Source organism: Oncorhynchus nerka, linkage group LG10 (genome assembly GCF_034236695.1).
Source record: "Oncorhynchus nerka isolate Pitt River linkage group LG10, Oner_Uvic_2.0, whole genome shotgun sequence".
Lineage (NCBI taxonomy): Eukaryota > Metazoa > Chordata > Actinopteri > Salmoniformes > Salmonidae > Oncorhynchus > Oncorhynchus nerka.
Genome location: NC_088405.1, coordinates 69,254,884 through 69,267,666, shown reverse-complemented (window position 1 = coordinate 69,267,666; position 12,783 = coordinate 69,254,884). Strand labels below are relative to the sequence as shown.

The window sequence follows — 12,783 nt, the reverse complement described above, 5'->3', positions numbered from 1 at the left end:
ATTGATCCCCCAGCAGTGGGAACCCTAACCCACTTTGTCTCAGTGTAGTCCGTGGTGTTGTATTGTTGTCCTCTAAGATATGTATCTGTATTGATCCCCCAGCAGTGGGAACCTAACCCACTTTGTCTCAGTGTAGTCCGTGGTGTTGTATTGTTGTCCTCTAAGATATGTATCTGTATTGATCCCCCAGCAGTGGGAACCCTAACCCACTTTGTCTCAGTGTAGTCCGTGGTGTTGTATTGTTGTCCTCTAAGATATGTATCTGTATTGATCCCCCAGCAGTGGGAACCTAACCCACTTTGTCTCAGTGTAGTCCGTGGTGTTGTATTGTTGTCCTCTAAGATATGTATCTGTATTGATCCCCCAGCAGTGGGAAACCTAACCCACTTTGTCTCAGTGTAGTCCGTGGTGTTGTATTGTTGTCCACTAAGATATGTATCTGTATTGATCCCCCAGCAGTGGGAACCTTAACCCACTTTGTCTCAGTGTAGTCCGTGGTGTTGTATTGTTGTCCTCTAAGATATGTATCTGTATTGATCCCCCAGCAGTGGGAACCCAAACCCACTTTGTCTCAGTGTAGTCCGTGGTGTTGTATTGTTGTCCTCTAAGATATGTATCTGTATTGATCCCCCAGCAGTGGGAACCCTAACCCACTTTGTCTCAGTGTAGTCCGTGGTGTTGTATTGTTGTCCTCTAAGATATGTATCTGTATTGATCCCCCAGCAGTGGGAACCCTAACCCACTTTGTCTCAGTGTAGTCCGTGGTGTTGTATTGGTGTCCTCTAAGATATGTATCTGTATTGATGCACTGTTTAAATCCCCCAGCAGTGTTTAGGCTGATGTGAATAAACACTGTCTCTATTACAGACTGAGGTAGAGATGATTTTTATCTGGCTGCTGGCCTAATCCTGTGGTGTTAAAGTCCAGACCAGAGGACACATAGGCTGGGTCCCAAATTGCTACCCTATTCGATATGTTGCACACTACTTTTGACCAGGGCCCATAAGGCTCTGGTCAAAATTAGTGCACTATCCAGGGAATAAGTTGCCAATTAGGGACACGGAGACAAAAAGCTAAAGCTACAGACAACAGATTGATTTACAGAATGGTGGTAACCTTGACAATGCCAGTTGCCTGTATGTTCTTCACACGGTTAGGTAGCAGGAACCTAGCAAACAATGTTAACCGTGCCGACAGGAAAATGACATTTTGGGCCATGGTAGGCAATCCTGTAAATTAAACACTTCATCTATGGACGTGTATGCTGTCATTCCCATCTATTTATACACCCCCCAGATTGAGACCAGATTGAAATACGCGCCTTGCTGCATGCTATGTACTTCCTAACATCCAGATATCCACTAAGTCAATTGCTTCATATTCAGCACTATACGAGCCCTTCATTCACTACTCTAAACCCTTTCTCCACATTAGTCAACAGCACCAGACTGTCTGCCTTTTTATTATGACATCAAAGAACACTTGGGAGTTACAAAACGGAGGAAATAATAATCCCAGTGAGAGATAATCCCTTCAGAGCAGGGCTGTTATTCATCCTGAAACACCGTTGTCATACTTCATACACTGTTGTCATTCTTCATACACTGTTGTCATTCTTCATACACTGATACACTGTTGTCATATTTCATACACTGATACACTGTTGTCATACTTCATACACTGTTGTCATAATTCATACACTGATACACTGTTGTCATACTTCATACACTGTTGTCATATTTCATACACTGATACACTGTTGTCATACTTCATACACTGTTGTCATAATTCATATACTGATACACTGTTGTCATATTTCATACACTGATACACTGTTGTCATACTTCATACACTGTTGTCATACTTCATACACTGTTGTCATACTTCATACACTGATACACTGTTGTCATACTTCATACACTGTTGTCATATTTCATACACTGATACACTGTTGTCATACTTCATACACTGTTGTCATACTTCATACACTGATACACTGTTGTCATACTTCATACACTGTTGTCATATTTCATACACTGTTGTCATACTTCATACACTGTTGTCATATTTCATACACTGATACACTGTTGTCATACTTCATACACTGTTGTCATACTTCATACACTGTTGTCATATTTCATACACTGATACACTGTTGTCATACTTCATACACTGATACACTGTTGTCATACTTCATACACTGTTGTCATACTTCATACACTGATACACTGTTGTCATACTTCATACACTGATACACTGTTGTCATACTTCATACACTGTTGTCATACTTCATACACTGGTACACTGTTGTCATACTTCATACACTGTTGTCATATTTCATACACTGATACACTGTTGTCATACTTCATACACTGATACACTGTTGTCATACTTCATACACTGTTGTCATACTTCATACACTGATACACTGTTGTCATACTTCATACACTGATACACTGTTGTCATACTTCATACACTGTTGTCATATTTCATACACTGATACACTGTTGTCATACTTCATACACTGTTGTCATACTTCATACACTGATACACTGTTGTCATACTTCATACACTGATACACTGTTGTCATACTTCATACACTGTTGTCATATTTCATACACTGTTGTCATATTTCATACACTGTTGTCATACTTCATACACTGTTGTCATACTTCATACACTGTTGTCATACTTCATACACTGTTGTCATACTTCATACACTGCCACAGCAGAGCTGACAGGACCCCATAAAACCTGATCAACCCTATTCGAATTCTGTAAGAATACGGGATAAGCTTTCAGTCTGAAGGTGAGCCTATTGGAGAATGTGCCCTGTATAACTAACTATGTATCTCTTGCTTTCGCTCTCTCTCCTATCAAATGGACCTGTAGTAGCTTCACTGGAGAGAAAGGGCTAGAGGGATGAAGGGAGACCTTGTTATGGGGAGTTTATTCTCTCACAGTGAGGCGGAGGAGAAGAGTCTTAGTGTTAATATGTACGACTTATTCTCTCTCCAGTCACACACACTGGCCTGCACTGATGGGCTATGGCCTCAACCAGCTGCTCTGCTCACCCACCCACCCATCAACAGAATAGAATGAAAACACTCATCAACTCACACTGGCCTGCACTGATGGGCTATGGCCTCACCCAGCTGCTCTGCTCACCCACCCACCCACCCATCAACAGAACAGAATGAAAACACTCATCAACTCACACTGGCCTGCACTGATGGGCTATGGCCTCAACCAGCTGCTCTGCTCACCCACCCACCCATCAACAGAACAGAATGAAAACACTCATCAACTCACACTGGCCTGCACTGATGGGCTATGGCCTCAACCAGCTGCTCTGCTCACCCACCCACCCATCAACAGAACAGAATGAAAACACTCATCAACTCACACTGGCCTGCACTGATGGGCTATGGCCTCAACCAGCTGCTCTGCTCACCCACCCACCCATCAACAGAACAGAATGAAAACACTCATCAACTCACACTGGCCTGCACTGATGGGCTATGGCCTCAACCAGCTGCTCTGCTCACCCACCCACCCATCAACAGAACAGAATGAAAACACTCATCAACTCACACTGGCCTGCACTGATGGGCTATGGCCTCAACCAGCTGCTCTGCTCACCCACCCATCAACAGAACAGAATGAAAACACTCATCAACTCACACTGATGGGCTATGGCCTCAACCAGCCGCTCTGCTCACCCACCCACCCGTCAACAGAACAGAATGAAAACACTCATCAACTCACACTGGAGACCACTTAAGAGTGTATTATGTAATATGCACAGTGAATAGCACAGTGGGTATGTTTATGACTGAATGTGCATGAGTATGTGTTGACCTACCCTGCAGAGGTCTTCTTCATTTTGGCACAGAGCAGCAGGTCTGTAAAGAGGAAGACGTGACGCAGTTTCCTGGAACCCTCTGACATCTCCACCAGGAAACCATCCTTCACCAGCTGACGAGCCTACCAGGGAGAGAAACTCCATGACATCACTTCCTGTGGCACGCACTGCACGGGGCAGCTGACCTAACTGTAAACATTCACTTCCTGTTCTGAGCCCTGGGCCTAGTCTGAGGGATACTGCCTATCACACACAGTTAAATAGACAGGATGTACTGTAGGAGGTATAGGTCAGAGTTCAGCAATATGAAAGAACATCGCTTGTTGTCTATATTTTCTTGCTGTCTACATTCTCCATGACAGTTGTGTCAATCATCAGCTAAATAAGCCACTAAGAACTCAAAACACTGCCCCCTTTCCCTCTCTGCATCTGTCCATCTCTAGCGAGCCAACTGGGAAACCTAAAACAAGGCCGAGCTAAACCAGAACTGGAGTAATCGGAAAAGTGTGAGCCAAAGACAGCAGAGACAGACAATGAATGGAGAACTAACTGGGAGGCTAAAAACTAAGCTGACTGAATGGAATAGGGATATAGAGAGAGGGATAGAGGGAGAGCGAGGAAGAGATGGGAGGAGAGAGGGATAGAGGGAGGAAAGCAGAAAGGAGAGGGTTTAGAGATGGAGGGAGAAAGGAGGAGAGGGGGGGGAGCGAAATATGGGGGGAAAGGATGGGAGAGAGGAAGGACTTCGCAGGCAGAGAATATAAAAAGCATAAACTCAGAGGAGCATTAAGAGGAGAAAAGCAGAAAAAAATGACAGAACGAAACAAAGGTAGTGTTAGAAAGAGGGAACCATCAAACAACCCTACAATGCATGCTGGGAGAGAGACAGAGATAGATAGAGGCGGCTGGTAATGAAGAGATTGAGGATGAGGGCAGGAGGAGTAGAGACACTGTCGGTTTCTTTCTGACCCCAAAACACAAAAATACATTGACACACTTCCCCAAGGTTACAACATGAATTTCTGAAAAGCATTAGGTAGTCTGTCACAACGGTGTGTGTGTGAGAGTGTGTGAGACCCCACCTCTCCCTTAGGCGTGGTGATGGCGGTCCTGCGGGGGTCGATCTCTTCGTTGATGGAGGACAGAAAGTTCTGGGAGATCCTCAGAGCGTCCTGCAGTAGGGGGAAGTCTGGGTGGTCCTTAGGGGTGTGCTTCAGCAGGTCCTATTATAACACACACAGAGAGAGACCATTAGATATTACACACGCCGGGGATATCGCAATGCAACTCTCAAATAGTCACAGAGACCCCCATCCATTCAAATGATTGTGTAAGGACAGTCAATGTGCAGGTGTTTTTAAACCTATAACACCAGATCTACTTATCCATTTTGATGAATTGGACTATTTGGATATTTGGCTGGGTTTTCTAACAAATCTTTTCCTACCTAATAGCTGAGACAGTCTGCCTCCACATTGCTAATATCTTATTATCTCAGCGTAACTAAAATACTTTTTTCAGAGGAGCGTGTGAAAGAAAAGCCAATTGGCTGATTTATGCCTGGTCAGCACACCTCAGTTAATTTATTGTGACAACCTGTGGAAGGTTGAGCAGATGGTACAGTGCATGACTTTGTACAGTATATGACAGACTATAATACAGAAACGTTCACGTCTGTGGCTGTGCCCCAAATGGCACCATATTCCCTACATACTGTTGAAGTAGGAAGTTATTCACAATTCCTGACATTTAATCCTAGTAAAAAGTCCCTGTCTTAGGTCAGTTAGGATCACCGCTTTATTTTAAGAATGTGAAATGTCAGAATAATAGTGGAGAGAATGATTTATTTGAGATTGTATTTCTTTCATCACATTCCCAATGGGTCAGAAGTTTACATACACTCAATTAGTATTTAGTAGCATTGCCTTTAAATTGTTTAACTTGGGTCAAACATTTCGGGTAGCCTTCCTCAAGCTTCCCACAATAAGTTGGGTGAATTTTGGCCCATTCCTCCTGACAGAGCTGGTGTAAGTGCGTCAGGGTTGTAGGCCTCCTTGCTCACACACGCTTTTCAGTTCTGCCCACAAATGTTCTATGGGATTGAGGTCAGGGCTTTGTGATGGCCACCCCAATACCTTGACTTTGTTGTCCTTAAGCCATTTTGCCACGACTTTGGAAGTATACTTGGGGTCATTGTCCATTCGGAAGACCCATTTGCAACCAAGCTTGAACTTCCTGACTGATGTCTTGAGATGTTTCTTCAATATATCCACAATTTTCCCCCTTCATGATGCCATCTATTGTGTGAAGTGCACCAGTCCCTCCTGCAGCAAAGTACCCCCACAACATGATGCTACCACCCCCATGCTTTATGGTTGGGATGGTGTTCTTTGACTTGCAAGCCTCCCCTTGTTCCCATGTGCAGTTGCAAACCGTAGTCTGGCTTTTTTTATGGCAGTTTTGGAGCAGTGGCTTCTTCCTTGCTGAGCGGCCTTTCAGGTTATGTCGATATAGGACTTGTTTTACTGTGGATGTAGATACTTTTGTACCGGTTTCCTCCAGCATCTTCACACAGTCCTTTGCTGTTGTTCTGGGATTGATTTGCACTTTTCGCACCAGAGTTCGTTCATCTCTAGGAGACAGAACGCGTCTCCTTCCTGAGCGGTATGACGGCTGCGTGGTCCCATGGTGTTTATACTTGCGTACTGTTGTTTGCACAGATGAACGTGATACCTTCAGGCGTTTGGAAATTGCTTCCAAGTATGAACCAGACTTGTGGAGGTCTACAATTTCTTTCTTTTGGATTTTCCCATGATGTGAAGCAAAGAGGCTTGGAAGGTAGGCCTTGAAATACATCCACAGGTACACCTCCAATTGACTCAAATGATGTCAATTAGCCTATCACAAGCTTCTAAAGCCATGACATCATTTTCTGGAATGTTCCAAGCTGCTTAAAGGCATAGTCAATTTAGTATATGTAAACTTCTGACCCACTGGAATTGTGGGTGAAAGGTGAATTATAAGTTAAATAATCTGTCTGTAAACAATTGTTGGAAAAATTACTTGTCATGCATAAAGTAGATGTCCTAACCGACTTGCAAAAACTATAGTTTGGTAACAAGAAATTTGTGCAGTGGTTGAAAAACGAGTTTTAATGACTCCCGACATCCGACTTCAACTGTACATTGCACTATGGGCCCTGGTCAAAACCCAATGGGCCCTGGTCAAAACCCAATGGGCCCTGGTCAAAACCCAATGGGCCCTGATCAAACCCAATGGGCCCTGGTCAAAAGTGCAATAAATAGAAAACAGGGTGCCATTTGGGACACAGGCCGTGTCTCTGATTTGCATGATCTGGCCTGACCTTTGTTTGTAGGAAACCAACTGGTGTTTGTTTAGCCATGGTTCCACGAGCTTTATGTAAAACTTATTCATCAACTGCACTGGAAGCTAGACTGGAGGAGACGTCTAGGCATCTCTGCTCTGTGGGCGGCTTCCGCTTTCCACTTGGTTGAAGCCCATCAAAGGAGAGAATATTGTTTCTAACAGCATGTCATTTCGATGCAGAGGAAAGGTATACGCTTGGCAAATGGAATGGAACACTTCCTCTCAGCAGCAGAAGGCTTGACTTTGCAGGTGGATCCAGAACCAAGCTGCATTGTTAAGCTCTTCGGGACTTTCTAGTTAAATTCCTCCCAGGTCCATCACTGTTTCTCATGACTACACAATGTGACAGCACTAACTCTTAATCCCTGATGTGTATCCATCTTGTCCTATCTATTCAATCTAGCTCTACGTTGTGGTCCCCTCTAATCCAATCTTGTCATTTGTCTCTAGGCAGATCAGGAATCCCTCATGGCTGTACCACGTGTGTGTACTCACATGAAGAACCAGTGTGCTTCTGGTCACACGGTCAATCGGCTTGTACAGGAGAGCTGTGGGAAAAGACAAGAAGAGGGCACTCAGTTTGGTTTGGCACGCACACAGACAATGCAGAAAAACACATGTCAAAAAGCCTATCACATGCTTGGCTGGGCACAAGTTTCTTGCGGTAGGGGGCAGACAATTCTATCATTCACAATCTCAGGTGTCAGCTAACTTGCAGAGACAGACACACACAGACACTAATGTCATTCCCTCTAAGCTCTGCTATTCACTTCCTGCTGAACAAGGTTGTGTTCAGAAACCTTCCCATTCAATCCACATCAACTTTCTAACCCGGTCCACATTTCTCGGTCTCACGCCGCTCTTCAAATGATATATCACACACTCAGTGGATCGTGCTCGCTCTCATACACTTGCAGCCCTTTGGCTCAACTTCACAATGATAGACTCTGCTTGGTAACAGGGTTTACATCATTCCTTGTCGGGTTCATGCTCTCTCTCTCACACACACACATTCCAGGGTTTTTCTTTATTTTGACTAATTTCTACATTGTAGAATAATAGTGAAGACATCAAAACTATGAAATAACACATATGGATTCATGTAGTAACCAAAAAAGGTGTAAAACAAATCAAATATATATTTTAGACTCTTCAAAGTAGCCACTTTTCCAAGATGGACTGTCATTTCTCTTTGCTTACTTGAGCTGTTCTTGCCATAATATGGACTTGGTCTTTCTCCAAATAGGGCTATCGTCTGTATACCACCCCTACCTTGTCACAACACAACTGAAGGAAAGAAATTCCACAAATTAACTTTTAACAAGGCACACCTGTTAATTGAAATGCATTCCAGGTGACTACCTCATGAAGCTGGCAGAGAGAATGCCAAGTGTGCAAAGCTGTCATCAGTGCCTCGCAGCACTCTGAGCAGCCTTATTGGTTACATAGCAGTTTGCTTCCATTGCAGATTTACTCTGCTACTACGGAAACTACGGAAACTACGCAAACTTTTTTGCAAACACACTCCAAATCACATTTCTATCCTAAACTTCTCTTAAATCAAATCAAATTTGATTTGTCACATGCACATGGTTAGCAGATGTTAATGCGAGTGTATCGAAACGCTTGTGCTTCTAGTTCCGACAATGCAGTAATAACCAACGAGTAATCTAACCTAACAATTCCACAACTACTACCTTATACACACACACAAGTGTAAAGGGATGAAGAATATGTACATTCAAATATATGAATGAGTGATGGTACAGAACGGCATAGGCAAGATGCAGTAGATGGTATCGAGTACAGTATATACATATGAGATGAGTAATGTAGGGTATATAAACATAAAGTGGCATAGTTTAAAGTGGCTAGTGATACATTTTAACATCAATTCCCATCAATTCCAATTATTAAAGTGGCTGGAGTTGAGTCAGTATGTTGGCAGCAGCCACTCAATGTTAGTGGTGGCTGTTTGATGATCTTTATGGCCTTCCTGTGACATCGGGTGGTGTAGGTGTCCTGGAGGGCAGGTAGTTTGCCCCCGGTGATGCGTTGTGCAGACCTCACTACCCTCTGGAGAGCCTTACGGTTGTGTGCGGAGCAGTTGCGGGACCAGGCGGTGATACAGCCCGACAGGATGCTCTCGATCGTGCATCTGTAGAAGTTTGTGAGTGCTTTTGGTGACAAGCCGTATTTCTTCAGCCTCCTGAGGTTGAAGAGGCGCTGCTGCGCCTTCTTCACGACGCTGTCTGTGTGGGTGGACCAATTCAGTTTGTCCGTGATGTGTACGATGAGGAAATTAAAACGTACTACCTTCTCCACTACTGTCCCGTCGATGTGGATAGGGGGGTGCTCCCTCTGCTGTTTCCTGAAGTCCACAATCATCTCTTTTGTTTTGTTGACGTTGAGCGTGAGGTTATTTTCTTGACACCACACTCCAAGGGCCCACACCTCCTCCCTGTAGGCCGTCTCGTCGTTGTTGGTAATCAAGCCTACCACTGTAGTGTCATCCGCAAACTTGATGATTGAGTTGGAGGTGTGCATGGCCACGCAGTCGTGGGTGAACAGGGAGTACAGGAGAGGGCTCAGAACGCACCCTTGTGGGGCCCCAGTGTTGAGGACCAGCGGGTGGAGATGTTGTTACCTGTCTCTGTCTCTTTCTTCTTCCTCTCCTTCTCTCACATCTCAGGAGCCAATCCCGTTACCAACCAGATCTGTGACACTAAGCTGATATCCCAGGAAGCTTTGCAGCGGAGACAGAAAGAGAGATGTGTTGTGACAGACTGGGTGAGAACCGAGAGAGAGATTGCAAGATGGAGAAAAATATAGACAGGAGAATATGCTAAAAAAAAGCCAGAGAAATCCAAGCCCCTGTTGACATGTTGACTGAACATCCTATGTTTTGATAATGAGCTGCTTATGATCTCTGACTAACACTTCACTTACTTATTCTCCCCCTCCCCAAAAAACTCCCAGCTCCTGCTTTGTACTGACTCAACAGCCTTCGTCTCAGTCTCTTCATCTCCAAGGACTCAGCCAGGAACTCTGCAGAAGCACAGTTCAAAGAGAAGAGGAGTGGAATGAGGGATGCTGATTAGAGGAGTGATGGAGATGTGAGGGATGCTGATTATAGGTAACCAATAGAGCTTCACAGTGGGGTGCCTGTGATGGAACCCTCAAGGTCACTGTGACAACCTGACATACAGCTCCTCCTCAGTAACCAGGGTGTCAATGTGGGTCAAAGCCAATCAGCAGTCCTGGATATACAACACTGAGACTTGGCTTAGATAGAGAGGCCTCTGCCAGCCCAGCTCCCTGACTGGGCTAAACTGAACAATGCCAACCATTGCCCCTCATCCATTGTGCCAACTCAGGGAGAGGGGGAGAAGAGGGGGGTGTACACAAAGGGGTGTACAAAAACTAAAATAGTGAGGGAGAGATACAGTATGGGGGAGAGACAGGGGAGACAGACAGAGGTATGGAGAGAGATAGTGGAGGTAAAGTCTCTCTCTCCCCGTCTCTCTCTCTCTCTCTCTCCCCGTGTCCGTCTCTCTCTCTCCCCGTGTCCGTCTCTCTCTCTCCCCGTGTCCGTCTCTCTCTCTCCCCGTGTCCGTCTCTCTCTCTCCCCGTGTCCGTCTCTCTCTCTCCCCGTGTCCGTCTCTCTCTCTCCCCGTGTCCGTCTCTCTCTCTCCCCGTGTCCGTCTCTCTCTACCCCCGTGTCCGTCTCTCTCTCTCTGTGTCCGTCTCTCTCTCTCTGTGTCCGTCTCTCTCTCTCTGTGTCCGTCTCTCTCTCTCTGTGTCCGTCTCTCTCTCTCTGTGTCCGTCTCTCTCTCTCTGTGTCCGTCTCTCTCTCTCTGTGTCCGTCTCTCTCTCTGTGTCCGTCTCTCTCTCTGTGTCCGTCTCTCTCTCTGTGTCCGTCTCTCTCTCTGTGTCCGTCTCTCTCTCTGTGTGCGCGTCCGTGCGTGTCTCTCTCTGTGCGCGCGTCCGTGCGTGTCTCGCTCTGTGTGCGCGTCCGTGCGTGTCTCGCTCTGTGTGCGCGTCCGTGCGTGTCTCGCTCTGTGTGCGCGTCCGTGCGTGTCTCGCTCTGTGCGCGACGTCTCTCTCTGTGTGCGCGTCCGTGCGTGTCTCTCTGTGTGCGCGTCCGTGCGTGTCTCTCTCTGTGTGCGCGTTCGTGTGTGTCTCTCTGTGCGTCCGTCTCTCTCTCGCTCCCTCCCTCCCTCCCTCCCTGCCTCCCTCCCCACCTGGCCAACATTCTGTGAAATTGCATAGCGCCAAATTCAAATTACAGAAATCGTAATATTAAACATTCACGAAAATACAAGTGTCATACATAATTTAAAAGCTTAACTTCTTGTTAATCCAGGCGCTTTGTCAGATTTCAAAAAGGCTTTATGGCGAAAGCACACCATGCTATTATCTGAGGACAGCGCCCTGCACACAAAAGCATCACATACATTTTCCAACCAAGCAGATGCATCAAGAAAGTCAGAAATAGCGATAAAATAAATCACTTACCTTTGAAGATCTTCATCTGGTTGCAATCACAAGGGTCCCAGCTACATAACAAATGGTCCTTTTGTTCGATAAAGTCTTTCTTTATATCCCCAAAAAAGTATGTTTCAATGGCGCGCTTGACTCAGTAATCAACCGGTTTCCCTCGTTCAAAATGCATACAAAATGAATCCCGTAAGTTACCAATAAACTTCTTCTAAACAAGTCAAACATTCCTAATCAATCCTCAGGTACCCTATTATGTAAATAAAATATCAAATTCAAGACGAAGAATACCAGAGACTGTTACCGGAGATAAATAACGAAGCACGTGCACTAATCGGAACGCGCTACATACACTACAGACAAAAGGGGATCCACTTAGAAAAACTACAAAGTCTAGCTAATTTTTCAAAAAACAAGCCTGAAACTCTTTTTAACGACTGTTGACATCTAGTGGAAGCCCTAGGAACTGCAATCTGGGAGGACTTCCTTTTTATATTCCCATTCCCAGCTATTGTAATCAGAGGTGAGCTGATTTTTTTTTATTCTGGATGGATTGTCCTCGGGTTTTCACCTGCCATATCCGTTCTGTTATACTCAGACATTATTTTAACAGTTTTGGAATCTTTAGAACGTTTTCTACTACCAATGCATACCCTAGCTTCTTGGCCTGAGTAACAGGCAGTTTACTTTGGGCACCTCATTCATCCAAACACTGCCCCCTAGCTCGAAGAAGTTAAAGGCCCAATGCAGCGGTTTTATATCAATATAAAATATTTCTGGGTAACAATTGAGTATCTTCCTGTAATAGATTTCTATTCAAATGGAGAAAAAAAAATGCTTTTAAGCAAAAAACTATTTATCAAGCAAGAAGTTTGCTAGGACTGTCTCGGAGTGGGGAGGGGCAAACTAAAGACTAGCTGTTATCGGAGAGAGGTTGGGAAATCTCTTTGTTATTGATACATTAACCAATTCAACGCATGGTGATGTCACCATGGAAAATCAAAACTCCCATCCTGTGTAGATTGTATTTT

The 12,783-nt window shown here is 44.8% G+C and overlaps 1 protein-coding gene across 5 annotated transcripts in view; it reads right to left on the bottom strand.

Annotated features, from left to right (window-relative positions):
• The window catches only part of LOC115135917 (active breakpoint cluster region-related protein), a 259,552-nt gene that overhangs the window by 106,825 nt on the left and 139,944 nt on the right, over positions 1-12,783 (bottom strand). For 3 of the 5 annotated variants that reach the window (XM_029671122.2, XM_029671123.2, XM_029671126.2), the window contains exons 7-10: positions 10,202-10,300; positions 7,748-7,800; positions 4,948-5,088; positions 3,866-3,987 (exon numbers count right to left, since the gene is read on the bottom strand). In XM_029671122.2, coding sequence (XP_029526982.2) covers positions 3,866-3,987; positions 4,948-5,088; positions 7,748-7,800; positions 10,202-10,300 — 415 coding nt within the window. The remainder of the gene's footprint in view (positions 1-3,865; positions 3,988-4,947; positions 5,089-7,747; positions 7,801-10,201; positions 10,301-12,783) is intronic. The other 2 variants (XM_029671124.2, XM_029671125.2) reach the window with 1 other exon arrangement.